This window comes from Berghia stephanieae, chromosome 4 (genome assembly GCF_034508935.2).
Source record: "Berghia stephanieae isolate SIO BIC M18660-M18661 chromosome 4, UCSD_Bste_1.3, whole genome shotgun sequence".
Taxonomy (NCBI): domain Eukaryota; kingdom Metazoa; phylum Mollusca; class Gastropoda; order Nudibranchia; family Aeolidiidae; genus Berghia; species Berghia stephanieae.
In genome coordinates this window covers 31,222,108-31,237,107 of record NC_088363.1, presented here as the reverse complement: position 1 = coordinate 31,237,107, position 15,000 = coordinate 31,222,108, and the positions used below count along the sequence as shown (strand labels likewise).

The 15,000-nt window shown below is 35.0% G+C and overlaps 1 protein-coding gene across 10 annotated transcripts in view; it reads left to right on the top strand.

The window, feature by feature from the left end:
• LOC144970415 (basement membrane-specific heparan sulfate proteoglycan core protein-like) overlaps nt 1-15,000 on the top strand; it is a 255,662-nt gene that overhangs the window by 209,225 nt on the left and 31,437 nt on the right. For all 10 annotated transcript variants that reach the window (XM_078910024.1, XM_078910025.1, XM_078910028.1 and 7 more), the window contains 15 exons: nt 474-648; nt 1,446-1,568; nt 2,536-2,697; nt 3,198-3,329; nt 3,864-4,001; nt 5,537-5,682; nt 6,545-6,662; nt 7,343-7,466; nt 8,056-8,213; nt 9,639-9,799; nt 10,825-10,939; nt 11,510-11,803; nt 12,407-12,667; nt 14,193-14,355; nt 14,822-14,919. In XM_078910024.1, coding sequence (XP_078766150.1) covers nt 474-648; nt 1,446-1,568; nt 2,536-2,697; nt 3,198-3,329; nt 3,864-4,001; nt 5,537-5,682; nt 6,545-6,662; nt 7,343-7,466; nt 8,056-8,213; nt 9,639-9,799; nt 10,825-10,939; nt 11,510-11,803; nt 12,407-12,667; nt 14,193-14,355; nt 14,822-14,919 — 2,368 coding nt within the window. The remainder of the gene's footprint in view (nt 1-473; nt 649-1,445; nt 1,569-2,535; nt 2,698-3,197; nt 3,330-3,863; nt 4,002-5,536; nt 5,683-6,544; nt 6,663-7,342; nt 7,467-8,055; nt 8,214-9,638; nt 9,800-10,824; nt 10,940-11,509; nt 11,804-12,406; nt 12,668-14,192; nt 14,356-14,821; nt 14,920-15,000) is intronic.

Here is a 15,000-nt window from a genome sequence, read left to right as displayed (position 1 = left end):
TGTGTCATAACAATTGAAAATTATTGCACTCTCTGATTTTTAGAAATATTCCTGTCGTTTTCCCAATATACATTATTATCTCACTGTCTGTTTTTGAATTGTTTACCATCTCATTTTTCTTATGTGCTGAAATGACCTAAAAGTGTTGCAAACACCATTAAACTTCTAAATCTTAATCTAAATCATTGTATTTGTGACCCAATACATCAAACATATGTCAGAGTGATACAAAAGTTGAAAAGTGAAATTAAGATTAAAATGATACGAAATGCCAAATTTTATTGTGGTTTAAAAAATGATACTTGTTCTCTCAAATACAGTACCCATACAAACTTTTCCTAAGTTATATTTTTTAAACTTTAGATTCTTTGCCCATCAAGTTAAGCAGCATAAAACCATTTGAAAGGTCGGATCTAATTTGATCATTATTTTTTATTCAAAAATACTAGAACCATTAAAATCCCATTTTTCAGGCTAACTATGTCCTGTCGTGGTCCAAGGACGGAGGTCAACTGCCAGGCAAGGCCATTGACCAGTCCGGCGTGCTGCTTATCCCTGATGTAGAGGAGAGTGATCTTGGTACCTACAGATGTACTGGCTCTGACCCACAATATACAGACACTGCCACAGCTGTCATTAGACTTGGTGGTAAGTCTGCTGGGGTCCGAAAATCCTTCCTCCCTGGATGATTGACCATTGACATTCTGTCTTTAAAGTACAGAAACTTATTGATTGACCTCATGAACCTTATTAAAATTGTTAATAGAATGTACAATATAAATGGAAATCATATTTTTTTTATTTTCTTGTAACCTGTACGGGGAGAGAGGGTCAAATTAAATATTATGTACATTGAGGGCTTTTCATCAAATGTCATAAATTTGGTTCATTTGTTATTTATGTTTCTTTGTTTTTATATTTATGTAAGTTCTGGTTTGAAGAGTATTCTCGACTTATTGGGGTCATATTGATTTAATAATAAATTATGTAAATGTTTTGTAGCCAACGGAATAAATGGTATATCGTCACTTTTGGAAACTTTTTGGGAACAGAATTATTGCCATTATAGAGACATGACAGTTAGCTACTTTATATATTAAATGATTTTGTGTTGCTGTGTGATCTTGTGGGATGACACTCGCTTTCTGATAGGAAGGTCTTGGATTCGAGCCTCACTCAGTGCATAATAGAGTCCTTGGACAAGGCTCTTTACTCACATTCTCTCAATGTACTCAGGTGTAAAATGAGAACCTGGCTGTTAACAGCGTTGTCTATGTCTGAACAAATTGTAATATCGCCTAACAGGCGTCATGTCTCGTTCTACATATTACGTGTTGCTGTTGGTCAGGAAACCTTTGTATAGCACTTTGAGCATGTTTAGTGGATATTGCGCTACATAAAAGCTAAATGTAAGTTCAATTTGATTTTGACTTTGACTTTCACAGACCTGCCAAAGGCCCCAGTTGTCCGTATCGAGCCACGCTACCTGCAGGTCAAGGTCGGCGATAAAGTGGAGTTTAGATGTATTGGTGAAGGCAACCCTACACCAACTGTCCAATGGACTAAAGGTTTGGATTGGTTTTAGATTGTCAACTTTTTAAAAAGAACTTCTTGTAATCATATCTGTATAAAGAGGTGTTCTATGTTGGTATTGTTACCTGTCATATAGTATATTGTGTATGCCATCCCATTGTTTGTCTGTTTAATGCTGTTGAGTTTTGAATGTAATGATCAGAAGTATCGTCTCTCTGTGAGTTTTCATTTCACTTTTTTAAATTGAATCACAATATGATAATAATAATAATAATAATAATAATAATAATAATAATAATAATAATAATAATAATAATAATAATAATAATAATAATAATAATAATAATAATAATAATAATAATAATAATAATGACATTAATAAAAGCTTAAAATATCCTGACATATACAGATGTAAATATATCACATGTAATATAAACAACAGAAAAGATCAGCTTGATGCATGGATACTATAAGTACACAAAATTACATGTACAAAAATAAGGTCAGGTTGAGGTTAATTAATAATTTTTCACCATAGACTTGTTGATCATAAGCATCATTAATACAATACAATACAATGCAATACCTGATGTCTTATCGAAAAGATTAAATTACAGAGAGATTTAAGATAAAAGCATGGTGAGTTTGATGAAGATTGAATGCTGTGACGTGCTGTGAAAATGTTTTGTGTTGCAAATATAGGCTAGGCTGATGAAATGCCTCGTCCACTTTATCACTTATTTTAAATATCTTACATGCATATTTATTCAAGTACTATGACAGATTTCTTTTAAACTATCGATCAATTGGTAAAAGAAGCTTCATTAGAGATTTTGTTTTCATCCTTTTTATTTTATAATATCATGAAACTGTATACATATACCAACATTTAAATAGGTACTTGAATAGTGAATACCACAAGTGTTATTAGCAGTAATGAATAATGAACATTGATATAATATATGGAATAGCAATCATTAATTTATATGATTTCTTATACAGGACCAAACACCCCATTAGCTAGCTATGTTGAGACAGACCAGAATGGCTTGTTACGTATTGCAAGCATTACCATGGCTGATGAGTCTGAGTATTATTGTACGGCCACCAATGCTGAAGGAACGGCCTCTGTTAGAACTATCATCTATGTGGAGAGGCAAGAAAGTAAGCCAAATTGGTTTTAATCCTAGATTTTTTTTAAACTTGAAACTTTATACAGAACAACGTCCATTAAATGTTCCCCCTAGGGCTTTTACAAGAGGTCCCGAGCCAAAAGCAACGCTGTATTAGAGGATGAGACATGACTCTTGTGAAGAACTATTCTTTATATTTTTTGGACAGAGCAAAACACTGTAACTGGCCAGGTATTTATTTAGACATGTATGCATTGAGAGAATGTGAGCAAAGTGCCTTTTCTAAGACCTCAATATTGCACCACCCAAAGCGGGAATTCAAGCAACTTCCATTTTTTTTTATTTCAACCATAGTGAATTAATTACTTCGTGAATGAATTCTCAGGCTCGAGAATCTGAGTCATCTTAATCTATTTATACATGCAGTTAAAATTTTCTGACCAAAGATGAAACAATATTTTTTGGCATTTTACTAAGATTTGACTATCATTAAATTTGGCACTACTGATTTAAAAATTATTTTTAACGCAGGGCCAATTCAGGTAATCACACGAAGAACAACTATTGAGGCAGTCATTGGAGGCACCGAACAAGTCACTTGCTACTCTCAGCCAGCTGGTTCTGCTACCCTTGTATGGTCTAGAGAGGGTGGTCTACCTCTTGGTAAATGGTGTTTGTATTTATCGTCACCTCATCATCACCACCACCACCAACATCATCAGCATCGTCATCATTTTGTGGTCGTTATTACTGTTATCATCACCATCATCATAAAGCTATAATGTTCATATTTATTTTTAGAATTGTGATCATCAAGCTGTGATACCGCAAGTAAATATATCACCTATTGTTTTTATATAGGCATCAATATTACATCGATCATAATATGATTAAGGATTTAGATTCAAAGACAAACATTTTTGTAACTCATCTCTCCATAACTGTATTATTTTGGGTGTGGAATTGATGCTTAAAATTGAATTTAAAGATGATTTGAAATAAAACAAACACCTTCATCGAGGTGAGTATGTTTTGTTTCTTAAACTTAAAAAAAAAATTTCCTTATTCTGATCATTTTCTCCATCTATTTCAGTCTAACATAATATCAGATTAGCACAGTAGGTCTCATATTTTCATAACCATTAAATATACCTGCTCACCTTTAATTCTATCAACCCATCCTCCTTCCTCCTACAGGAGCAACCCAAAACAATGGCGTCCTCACAATTTCCAATATTCAACGATCATTTAGTGGCAACTACATCTGTACAGGAAGTACTAATAGTGGAATTGTGGGTCGTGCTACTGTTCGTATCACTGTCACTGGAGAGCCAGGTATGTAAATGTAAAAAGAAAAAGAAAAAAAAAAGAACAAGAGGTTTTGAGTGTGTGGATAGATGTGTGGTTTGGGGGGGGGGGGGGGGGGGTATAGATCGCAATATCACAATGTTTCCAGAATTCACATTTGAAAAAAAATCTTAACAGGTAGCATGGTATGGTATTTGTTATCAAATATACAAATAAACTTCACTATTTGGGTTAGTAGCTCTAAGTTAGTATATGTCCAGTCTGCAATATCTTGGCATGATGTCGATGTAGCTACTTTATATAGATAGTATGCGCTTGGCTAAGCAGCTCACAACATTGCCATCTGGAAGTATAGCGGACCAACATACAAAACCATGTGTAACCTTGAACGTTTATAGTCTGGTTAATACCGTTTAGTGAGAATTATTCATAAACCTGGATGGCAAAAAGCAATAACAGAGACCTGAGTGATGTCAACTTCGTTCTATCTATTTAAATGAACCGCAATTCCAGTTTCATATAACGGGTTTTTATGATTGGGTCATGCCATTAAAATTACACAATAACACATGTTAAGTTGAATGTAACCATGCACTTGAAAAAAAAGGTAGATCATATTTATAATATCACAATGTCTTCATTCACTCATTCACATTTGAAAAATAAATCTTAATAGTTATCATAGTATGGTGTTATAAATATACAAATAAACTTCGCTATTTGGTTTAGTAGCTCTAACTAAATGAGTAAAGCAAAGTCTAGCTGTGATCTCATTTTCTCTCTTCTATTTTTTCCCTTGCATGAAGAGCACTTTACTGATAACTCTTCTCTTCACGCCAGCTCTATTTTAATATTAATGGTATGCAGTAAAGTAAAATGTTCGCCAAAACTTCCATAACCAACCCAATAAATGATATGTAACCTTTATCGTTTATGTGTAATGTTTGAGTGAATTTAGTGAAAAATAGTTACTTTGTTGGCTGTCCAAAAAAAAAAAAAGAAAAAAAAAAATAATAACAAAAGCAAAGGGCTGACGAAGTCAACTCATTCATTAAATAGAATTTTACGGTTTCATTTTTAGTTCAGAAGATTTTGCGACACCAAAATCAATAGATTTTTTTTATCTACAGACATATTTGATTGTCTTTGTCTATCAGATTAAACAATAAACTGAAATTTTATCATTCAAAGGGAAAGAAAAGTTTTGTTCACCTCTAATGAAATGGCACACTATGCCCTCATGGTGTTAGTGTAAGTAGTTTATCCCCAAAAAAAGTAGTCCTTCAGAGCCATTAGGCCATGGAGCCGGAGTTTATCCTGGTTTTTATAGCCTGAAATGGACAATGGTCATTTTTTGGTACCTATCACAAAGTAATCTCCACCAGATCTAACAAGACCCAGCTACCCAATCACTGCTGAGTAGACAGGGTCAGAAAAAAATCTCAACTTCACACGGGATTGATCTTGGTCTCTCTGCGTGTGAAACGAGTGCTCTACCAACTTAATTTTCAGAATCCCCTTTCCGCAATAATTTTATATTTTTATATGTCCTTTCTTATCAGTGGAACCGCCGACTGTGAGGATTGAGCCTGAGAGGCAGACGGTAAGCTCCGGTACCACGGGCACTTTGAGGTGCATTGTGACAGGCCAACCATTGCCCACGATCACGTGGTCCAGATCAAGAGGAAATCTGTCTGAAAATCACCGGGTAAGCACTGTTATTCAATGACAAAACACCATTTTAAAGTTTATGGCCTAAGAACAGTTACTTAATATAATTATTGGTTAAAGTAGCCAAAGGAGTCTCAAAAGTTTTTATTCTATTTTATTCTTATCTTTATTTTATTCTTTGTTTGATTTTTGTTTTATTTGGGGGAGGGGGGGGGGAGGTGGCAATTTGGAAGTTAATTCAATCAATTGACAAAAAAAAAAGTGATTTTTTTATTATTATTGTTAATGTTATTCTTATTCTTATGATTCTTCTTCTTCTTCTTCTTCTTCTTCTTCTTCTTCTTCTTCTTCTTCTTCTTCTTCTTGTTCTTGTTCTTCTTCTTCTTCTTCTTTCTTCTTCTTCTTCTTCTTCTTCTTCTTCTTCTTCTTCTTCTTCTTCTTCTTCTTCTTCTTCTTCTTCTTCTTCTTCTTCTTCTTCTTCTTCTTCTTCTTCTTCTTCTTCTTTTCTTCTTCTTCTTCTTCTTCTTCTTTTCTTCTTCTTCTTCTTCTTTCTTCTTCTTCTTCTTCTTCTTCTTCTTCTTCTTCTTCTTCTTCTTCTTCTTTCTTCTTCTTCTTCTTTTATTATTATTATTATTATTATTATTATTATTATTATTATTATTATTATTATTATTATTATTATTTATTATTATTATTATTATTATTATTATTATTATTATTATTGTTATTATTATTATTATTATTATTATTATTATTATTATTATTATTATTATTTATTATTATTATTATATATTATTATTATCATTATTATTGTTGTTGTTGTTGTTATTATTATTATTATCATTATTACTATTATCATAAATAGTATCTTCTATACTCTACTACGTCTCTCTATAAAGGTCAATGGAAACGTTCTGCGTATCGTGCAAGCCACAATGGATGACCGTGACATCTATGTGTGTTCTGCAGAAAATAGAGGAGGTTATGCCCAGGCATCAGCTATGGTTGACATTGAACGTAAGTTAATATTTTGTTTTCTCAAAGAGACATCGTGGTTGAAAGCGGAGTTGGAAGGGGAGGGGGGGGGGGGGTAGGTACATGTCTCCGGTTTCCAGGTTTGACATCTATGTCTGTCTGAGCTATTTGCGCATTTCAGCCCACCGACTCTGTTTTCGGCCTACCTTTCTTGTGAAGAAGAGGAAGATGCCCACTATTTACTCTAGGCCTCAACATCCTTGCAGACAACTGTATTGGGCCCCTAACAGAGATGAGAAAGATAATGGCGTTCCTTCAACAATCTTATATTCAACCATGAAGACTCTATGAGGTAGAAGAAGAAGAAGAAGAAGAAGAAGAAGAAGAAGAAGAAGAAGAAGAAGAAGAAGAAGAAGAAGAAGAAGAAGAAGGAGGAGGAGGAGGAGGAGGAGAGGAGGAGGAAGATGAGAAGAAGAGGATGATGAAAAATGAAGAAGAAGAAGAAGAAGAAGAAGAAGAAGAAGAAGAAGAAGAAGAAGAAGAAGAAGAAGAAGAAGAAGAAGAAGAAGAACAACAAGAAGAACAAGAACAAGAAGAAGAAGAAGAAGAAGAAGAAGAAGAAGAAAATGAAGAAGAAGAAGAGAAGGAGAAGAGAAGGAGGAGGAGACTAACTTCTGAATAAGACTGAAAATAATTTTTCCTCCCATTTTACTATTATACAGGAAGAGAAGCCCCTGAGATAGAGATCTACCCCGAAACTCAGCAGACAAGAACTATGGGAAGCAACGCCATGTTCCAATGTAGAGTTGTCAGAGGCATTCCAACTCCCACTGTCACTTGGACAAGGTATTTTATGATGCCAATTTTCTTAAAATCATGTAGCATGAACTTTTTCATATGCGGCTAATTGGTCTTGTGGTATGACACTTGCTTTCAGATCGGAAGGTTTTGGGTTCGAGCCTCACCGTACTCAGATGGAAAATGAGTACCTGGTCGTTAACAGTATTGTCTCTGTCTGAAAAAATGTAACATGCTTCATGTCTTGTTCTACATGTTGCCTGTTGCTGTTGGTCAGAGACCCTTTGTGAATCACTTTGAACCCATTTAGTGGATACTGCCCTATATAAAAGCTCAAGTTTACATTTGTCACTTGGCAGATAATTTTATTTTCATACTTTTATAAGACGCGATATCCACTAAATATACTCAAAGCACTTTACAAGGAGTCCCAAGCCAACAGTAATATATAACATGTTGGAAGAGACATGAAACCTGTAACGTGCTATTACAATCAATATTATTATGAAAAGACCTTGGCCTTGAAGAATAGAAATTAAGATTATAGAGAAGTATTTCTTATCACGAAAGTCAATTATACTTATCATTAACCCATTTATAAATTGTTTTTAAAAAATTATTGTTTTCTTCTTAACAGAGCCGGTAGGAAAGAGATGACTTCCCGTACATCTGTGAAGAGCGAAAACGGAGTGCTTATGTTTACTGGACTGACATCAGAGGAGCAAGGAGAATATATCTGTACTGCCGTAAATGAGGCTGGATCTATTAGTGCCACAGCCAGCATCCGTATTGATGGTAATATATTATAAATAAATGGTGCAGTGTGGCTTAGCGGTACGATATTTGCTTCATACTCGAAAGTTACCGAGTTCGAATGCCTGCTGCGCTGTATGGTCATGAGCAATTCACTTCGCCCTAGTTCAGTTTGCAGCACTGCACTGCGGCTGACGTCTGGGACATTCCAGTCTTCCTTTTGGAATAGACCCTAAAGACAAATTTTCCAGATGGGATCAATAAAGGGAATTTATATATATATATATATATATATATATATATATATATATAGAGAGAGAGAGAGAGAGAGAGAGAGAGAGAGAGAGAGAGAGAGAGAGAGAGAGAGAGAGATAGAGATATATATATATATATATATATATATATATATATATATATATATATATATATATATATATATATATATGCCCCTCTAACCACTCATTTTTTCGTTTGGTCTTGCTACGGTGACAAATTTGCCCATAGACCTTTTGCATCTTATCAATTCAGATTAATATTTAGATTGCCTATTGATCAGTAGGTATGAGTTTTGTTCCAGGGATGGGAAAAAAAACAGTCCTTCAGAGCAATTACGCCCATGCAGCCAGAGTTTATCCCGGCTTCTGTGGTGCAAATCGGACAATAGCAATTGCTTGCTATCCTTTGGATAGGATGCTAGTCTATCGCAAATGACTTTCTGCCAGTTCTTATAGACTCAGCTAGCCAATATCTGCTGGGTAGACAGGGGGGGTCAGAAAAAATTTCTTGACTGCACCCAGGATCGATCCTGGTCTTCGTGTGTAGCGAGTGCTCTACCAACTGAACTATTGGGACACCCTGGGCAGGGCAAAGTTGAGGACTTTTACTAATTTTAATCCTATTTTCCTTCTGCACTCAGTTATTAGATCAGTAACTGACTCTGTAAAAAAAATCTGAGATAGTGCCTCACAGGCATCATGTCTCGTTCTACCAGTAAAGTGTTGTTCATTTGGAACCCCTTTTTAAGAGCTTTGAGCACATTGTTGATGTGCGAAATCAATGAAAGTTCAAGGTTAAGTAAATACGATTTCCTGCTAATTATTGGATTTGACACTGTTCTTTTTGTAAATTTCATAATACTTTATTTTTTTTATATTCATTCTACAGAGAGCATGTTCCAAACTCGCTTGTTTTGATTTAAAGAATAGAACACATATTAGTAGAAAATTGATATAATTGTAATTTTAGTATTAACATTATGGCTATGGTAATGATGACGACGAAGATGATTATGATACTGATGATGAGATGATGCTAATGATGATGATGATGATGATGGTAGTAGTAGTAGTAGTGGTGGTTGTGATGAAAATGAGATGGATTGTCCCATTGTGACCAATAGTTAATCAAAATTGATAATAGGCGACATAATGCGATGGCTATTTTTTTTTCTTTTGTGCTTCTGTCCAGGTCCTCCGGTCATCGACATCACCCCATCCACACGCATTGTCGCTGTGGTCGGCGAGCCTGTTGATGTTGAATGTGTGGGAATTGGAAGCCCAACTCCTAATGTGATGTGGACGTCAACCAAAAGACGTCGCTCTGATGTATTACCAGAATCTTTCCAACCTGTAAGATATTTTAATTAAGAGAAAATTGCATTTTCAGCTATTTGTTATTGTGTTGGTTTGAGAGTATTGCCATAACAACAATAACACTTTGGGCAATCAGACCTGAAAATAAGTACATGTTGCTATCTCCTCAATCAGGCCAAATTTGTTTTAAGCTATTGATAACTGGATAGACTCATCCAACAAGAGATGTCAAATATAAACTGGAAATCCACCTTGCTTGATGTTGTAAGCCATGAATGTCTTTTCCATCTAAACATGTTACTTGTTAACAAGGTTGAGTTCTTCTCATTACAGGAAGTTCACAACAATCTGTTACTTTTCTATGCCAGTTTATAGTGCCGGGCGGTACCAACTCTTCACGTTGTCAATGAATTACCGGTAATCCTTGACCAGTCTCGCTGTTCTCGAGACCGGTACCGGTACCGGTAATTCTTGATAATAATTCTCATTTCCGATGATTTGTTGTCGACAATGCAAAGTTTGGAGAGCTCTGTTGTTTTTTGTTTGTTTTTTTGTTTTTTTGTTTTTTTTTTCAGTTTTGATTTTATTTTGTACTCTTTTAATTCAATGTTTCCACTTTATTTTTGTTAATGTCATATATTGTTTCTTATTTTTCCATTATGATAATATGCACATTCTTACGTGCCATTGTGGTAGGTGAGAACCAGTTGGCTTTAGGCGCTGCAGAATAGTGGAGTGTCGGAGTATCGAGACTGGGCTGCTTAGTGTCAACAAATTATCGGTAAGGCTGTTACCGGTATTACTGGTACTCACCGGTACCACTCGGCACTACCATTTGTACATGAGTAATTAAAGCCCCACTTCAGTGTCGTTTTTTCTTTGAGCAGGAAATTTAACTTTAATTGATTAGTTTGCAGTGCAGCACTGCGGCTGCACCTGGTTTAGCTCAGTTATTCCTCGAGAGAAAGCAAGAGGAAATTTCACCTGAAGATGGTTAAAGGGAATATAAGTTTATATTTTAAATAATTCCATTGTCATAAATTTTTAAAATATATTTTTAGGCTCCTGGTGTTGCCCGTCTGTCATTTGAAGAAATCGAAAAGACTGATGCCGGAACGTACATCTGTATTGCTTCTAATCAGAAGGGCAGAGTGACAGAATCAGTTAATATCATTGGTAAGATTTATTGTCATTGAGGGTTAACACAATGTACATTTTTTAAATCTAAAAATTGCAAAATTCTGAAAGTAATAATGCTAAACAAAGCAGAAAAAAAGAATAAAAATCATTTAAATGTGCTACCACTACATGGCAGAGGTTAGTCTTTGATTACGACAATTTAAAGTTTATATTCTTCACAAAAGTTTGCGTTTTCTACTGAACAGTTTTTTGCATGTGATGGGGACGTATTATGAGCAATATTATTTCTTACTTGTGAAACCTGTGAGGGTGAAGTTGCATGAATGTAAGAGAGCAAGTAGTTTAAGAATAAGGCCCATAGACCTGGGCTATGTCCTGCCTTCTTAAGTAACAAATTATAAGTAACAATAATTCACTACCTTTTTGTTAAGATGCTAGTTCAACATTAAGTTTTTTTTTTCTTTCTAAGATACTCAGCTATTCAGTCACTCTGCTGGGTGGACGAAGGGGAGGTGTGGGGGGTGGGGGGAGAACAGATAAAACACTGACTTCACTTGTGATCCATACTGGTTATTTTGCCTCAACGATTTTATTGTTATATTTCAGTCAATGATCGCACAACTCCAGATGGCCCCAAAGTCAAAATTGACGGACCAGAGCGCCTGACCGCAGTCCTTGGCCAGTCTGTGACCCTGACCTGTTCTGCTCCTGGTGTTCCAAATGCGCGTATCAGATGGAGAAGACCAGGCGGTCTGCCCTTGCCGCCCAATCACAGCGTTCGTAATGGTGTATTGACTATTCCCACTCTGGAGGAAGAATACACAGGGGAATACATCTGCTCTGTTTCCAGTGATATTGTACCTACTGTTTATACTGCATCTGTGTACATCATTGTTAGAGGTAAATTTTTGTTCAGAAATAAGACAATTCAGTCAAAAAATAAGAACTGTGTGGTGTTTTATTGAGCGCAACTAATATAGGTTCTTTGAGTTTAAGTGATTAAAACTCAAATCTCATATTGCTGATCATGGTAAATTTAAAATCATTCTTTGGCATTTAGTTAAATCTGTAATAATAATAATATCGTTTTGAGGAATGGGTTGCATTTTACAATAATATACAAGGTAATATAAATGTTGCTGCTCATAGCTCGAAGAAATAATTAACAATGTGAAAATGGAATGTAAGCTTCAATGTAATGTACGAAAACAGATAAAATGTACGTTTCAGGTTTCCCCTTCATTAACAAAACAGGATGAATGAAACACTACAGACGAATGAGATAACGTGGTAGTAATACCCACATTATTTCATTCGTGTGTAGTGTTTCATTCATCCTGTTTTGTTGATAAAGTGGAAACCTGAAACGTCCATTTTATCTGTTTTCATATATTAAATTGAAGCTTACATTCAGTTTCACATTATTATCAATTATATACAAGCAAACAGTAACATTCTTTAGATATTTTTGTTAAAATTATTTTATCCTATTTGTTTATTCAGTGACTCCCAAGATCGCTGTAAGTCCACAAAGGTTAACAGTCCGCCCCAACCAGCCCATCACCCTCAGGTGTAAACCCAATGGTGTGGGGCCATTCACCATTGAATGGACCCGTGTCAATGGTGTCTTGTCTCCTCAAGCTAGAGAGAGGGATGGTGTCCTGGAGATCAGACAAGCAACAAGGGCAGACAGTGGACGTTACAGGTGTATTGTGCGAAACAGTGCAGGAACCTCTGAAGCCTTTGCAGACGTCACTGTGATTTGTAAGACCTGTTTCTCCTAAATAATTAGTTTCTGTTGTCTTTAAAAGAAATTTAAAGAAGTGTTGGGGATGGGGGGGGGGGGGCTGTTAGTTTATCATTGTTTTGTTTTGTCTTGTATCTTGATTATTTGAGGATTGTAGTTGCTATTGTCTTTTGGGTTTTTTTGCGCGGGGGGGGGGGGGGGGAGTTCATTGGTTTTATTTGATTTTGTTTTGTTATTTTGTTCTTCTTGGGTTTGTTTTGTTTTGTTTTAGTATTTTTCTTTTTTTTTTTTTTTGTTCTTTTTTTTTCAAAACAAAAATTCTAAGTCACACCGCTATTATAAAATTGAACGACTATAGTGGCTTTCATGAATTGTGTTCGATTCTTTTCTTAACGTTTACAATCCATTTGGTACCATTTTTTGTGTATAACTATGATCTTGTTTGGGGTCAAGTGATACAGCATTCTGCTTGTAGGTCAAAAGGATGCAGTCCCGCTATTAGCAGCACAACAAATTGAGTCTTACGAAAAAAAGATTCCTCACATTCTCTCATCATAAGCGAAAATTGAATACCTGACCAATAACAGTATTGTCTCTGCTGAAAGAAAATCATAAAAGCGCCATACCGGCGTCATGTTTTGTCCTATATGTTCAATGTTGCTGTTGACTTGGGACAGACCTCTTGTTAAGCGCTTTGAGCATTTTAAGTACATATTCCACTATATAAAAGCTAATACTGGATACCTGGATACCTCTGTATAGAGCTTTTAGACTTGGTGTAGTCTCCTTCGCTCCTCCTCATCAATTAATGATTGGACCAATTCTTATAACTGAACTTGTTTCCTAGGATGTTACTTATCTCCAACTCTGCTTTGAATTTATTCAAATTTTTTGCTGTTTTTTGCTGGTTTCTTGCAGTTTATTCCAGTTATTAACAATTCTAGCTGAAAAAAAGTTCCTTCTTTCATTTGTCTTAAATCGTTCTTTTTCCAGTTTCTTGCTGTTTCCTCGTGTCTGAATGTTCTTGTTTGGTTTAAGAAATCCTACCCCTACCCTGTCTATTCCCCTTACTATTTTATATGTTTGGATCATATCTCCTTTTCTTCTTCTGTTATCTAAGGTCGGGAGATTTAATTCTTTCAGTCTTTCACAGTAGGATTTGTCTTTCAGGTGTGTGATAAGTTTTGTTGCTCTCCTTTGCACTCTTTCCAAACAGTCTTTGTCTCCCTCAAACTTCGGATACCATATGCAGTTGGCATATTCCAGCTTTGATCTAACCATAGTCTTGTAGATACTACTTATACTACTTTTACTTTTTAAAATAATACTCTGTCCTTTTCTGTGTAAGTTGTGAAAAGAATCATAGAATAGTCTACAATACTCCTGATTATTGGTTGACTAAACTTATCTAAAAAATGAATAATTCAACCGTCTTCAGATTTGTATTTGTTCTCTTTCATTTTCTTTTTTTCCAATTACCACAGTATAAGTGATCTACCCTACCATATATATCCTCATCCGTTCCTTTTGATATTTTTTCAGCTCCCCCAGTGGTTGATGTAACTCCCAAACAGAGCGTGGTCACAGTTGGAGCTGACATAACGCTTGAGTGCAATATTCAAGACAATCTGCAAGCTGAAATCAGATGGGAAAAGGTTCGTGGAGAACTTCCTCTGCAGCATCAAATCAGGAATGGAATTCTCACGTAAGCTTTTTTTTCGCTCTTCTTTACCTTGCTAGTATTTCTGATCCTGCTAACTCTGATGATAAAGTATTAAACTCATTTACAAATTTTACCCCCCCCCCCCCCCCCTTCCCATATATAGTGTCACCATGAATTCTTAAATGTATATTTATACATTTTTATGCATGCCACTTTCTGTAAACAAATTTCCATTTTTGGATGAATAAAGTATATTATTATTATTATTATTATTATTATTATTATTATTATTATTATTATTATTATTATTATTATTATTATTATTATTATTATTATTATTATTATTATTATTATTATTATTATCATCATCATCATCATCATCATTATCTTGTTTTTATTATTGTCTGAAGAGGGATTTTGAGCCCAAAATGGCACGTGCTATGTATAATATCTATTTCTGTTCTGTTCAATAAATGTTTCATATAGTTTTCATACTCTGTTCATCCAGTTTGTACAACGTTCAATTGGGCGACACCGGTAGATACATGTGTACTGCCTCCAATGAAGCTGGTTACAGCAGAGATGTGGCTTACGTCAAAGTCGATTGTAAGTCAATGTTTGTTTTTTGTTGTTGTTTCTTGTTTGTTTGTTTGTTTTTTTGGGGTTTTTTTTGTTTGTTTGTTTGTT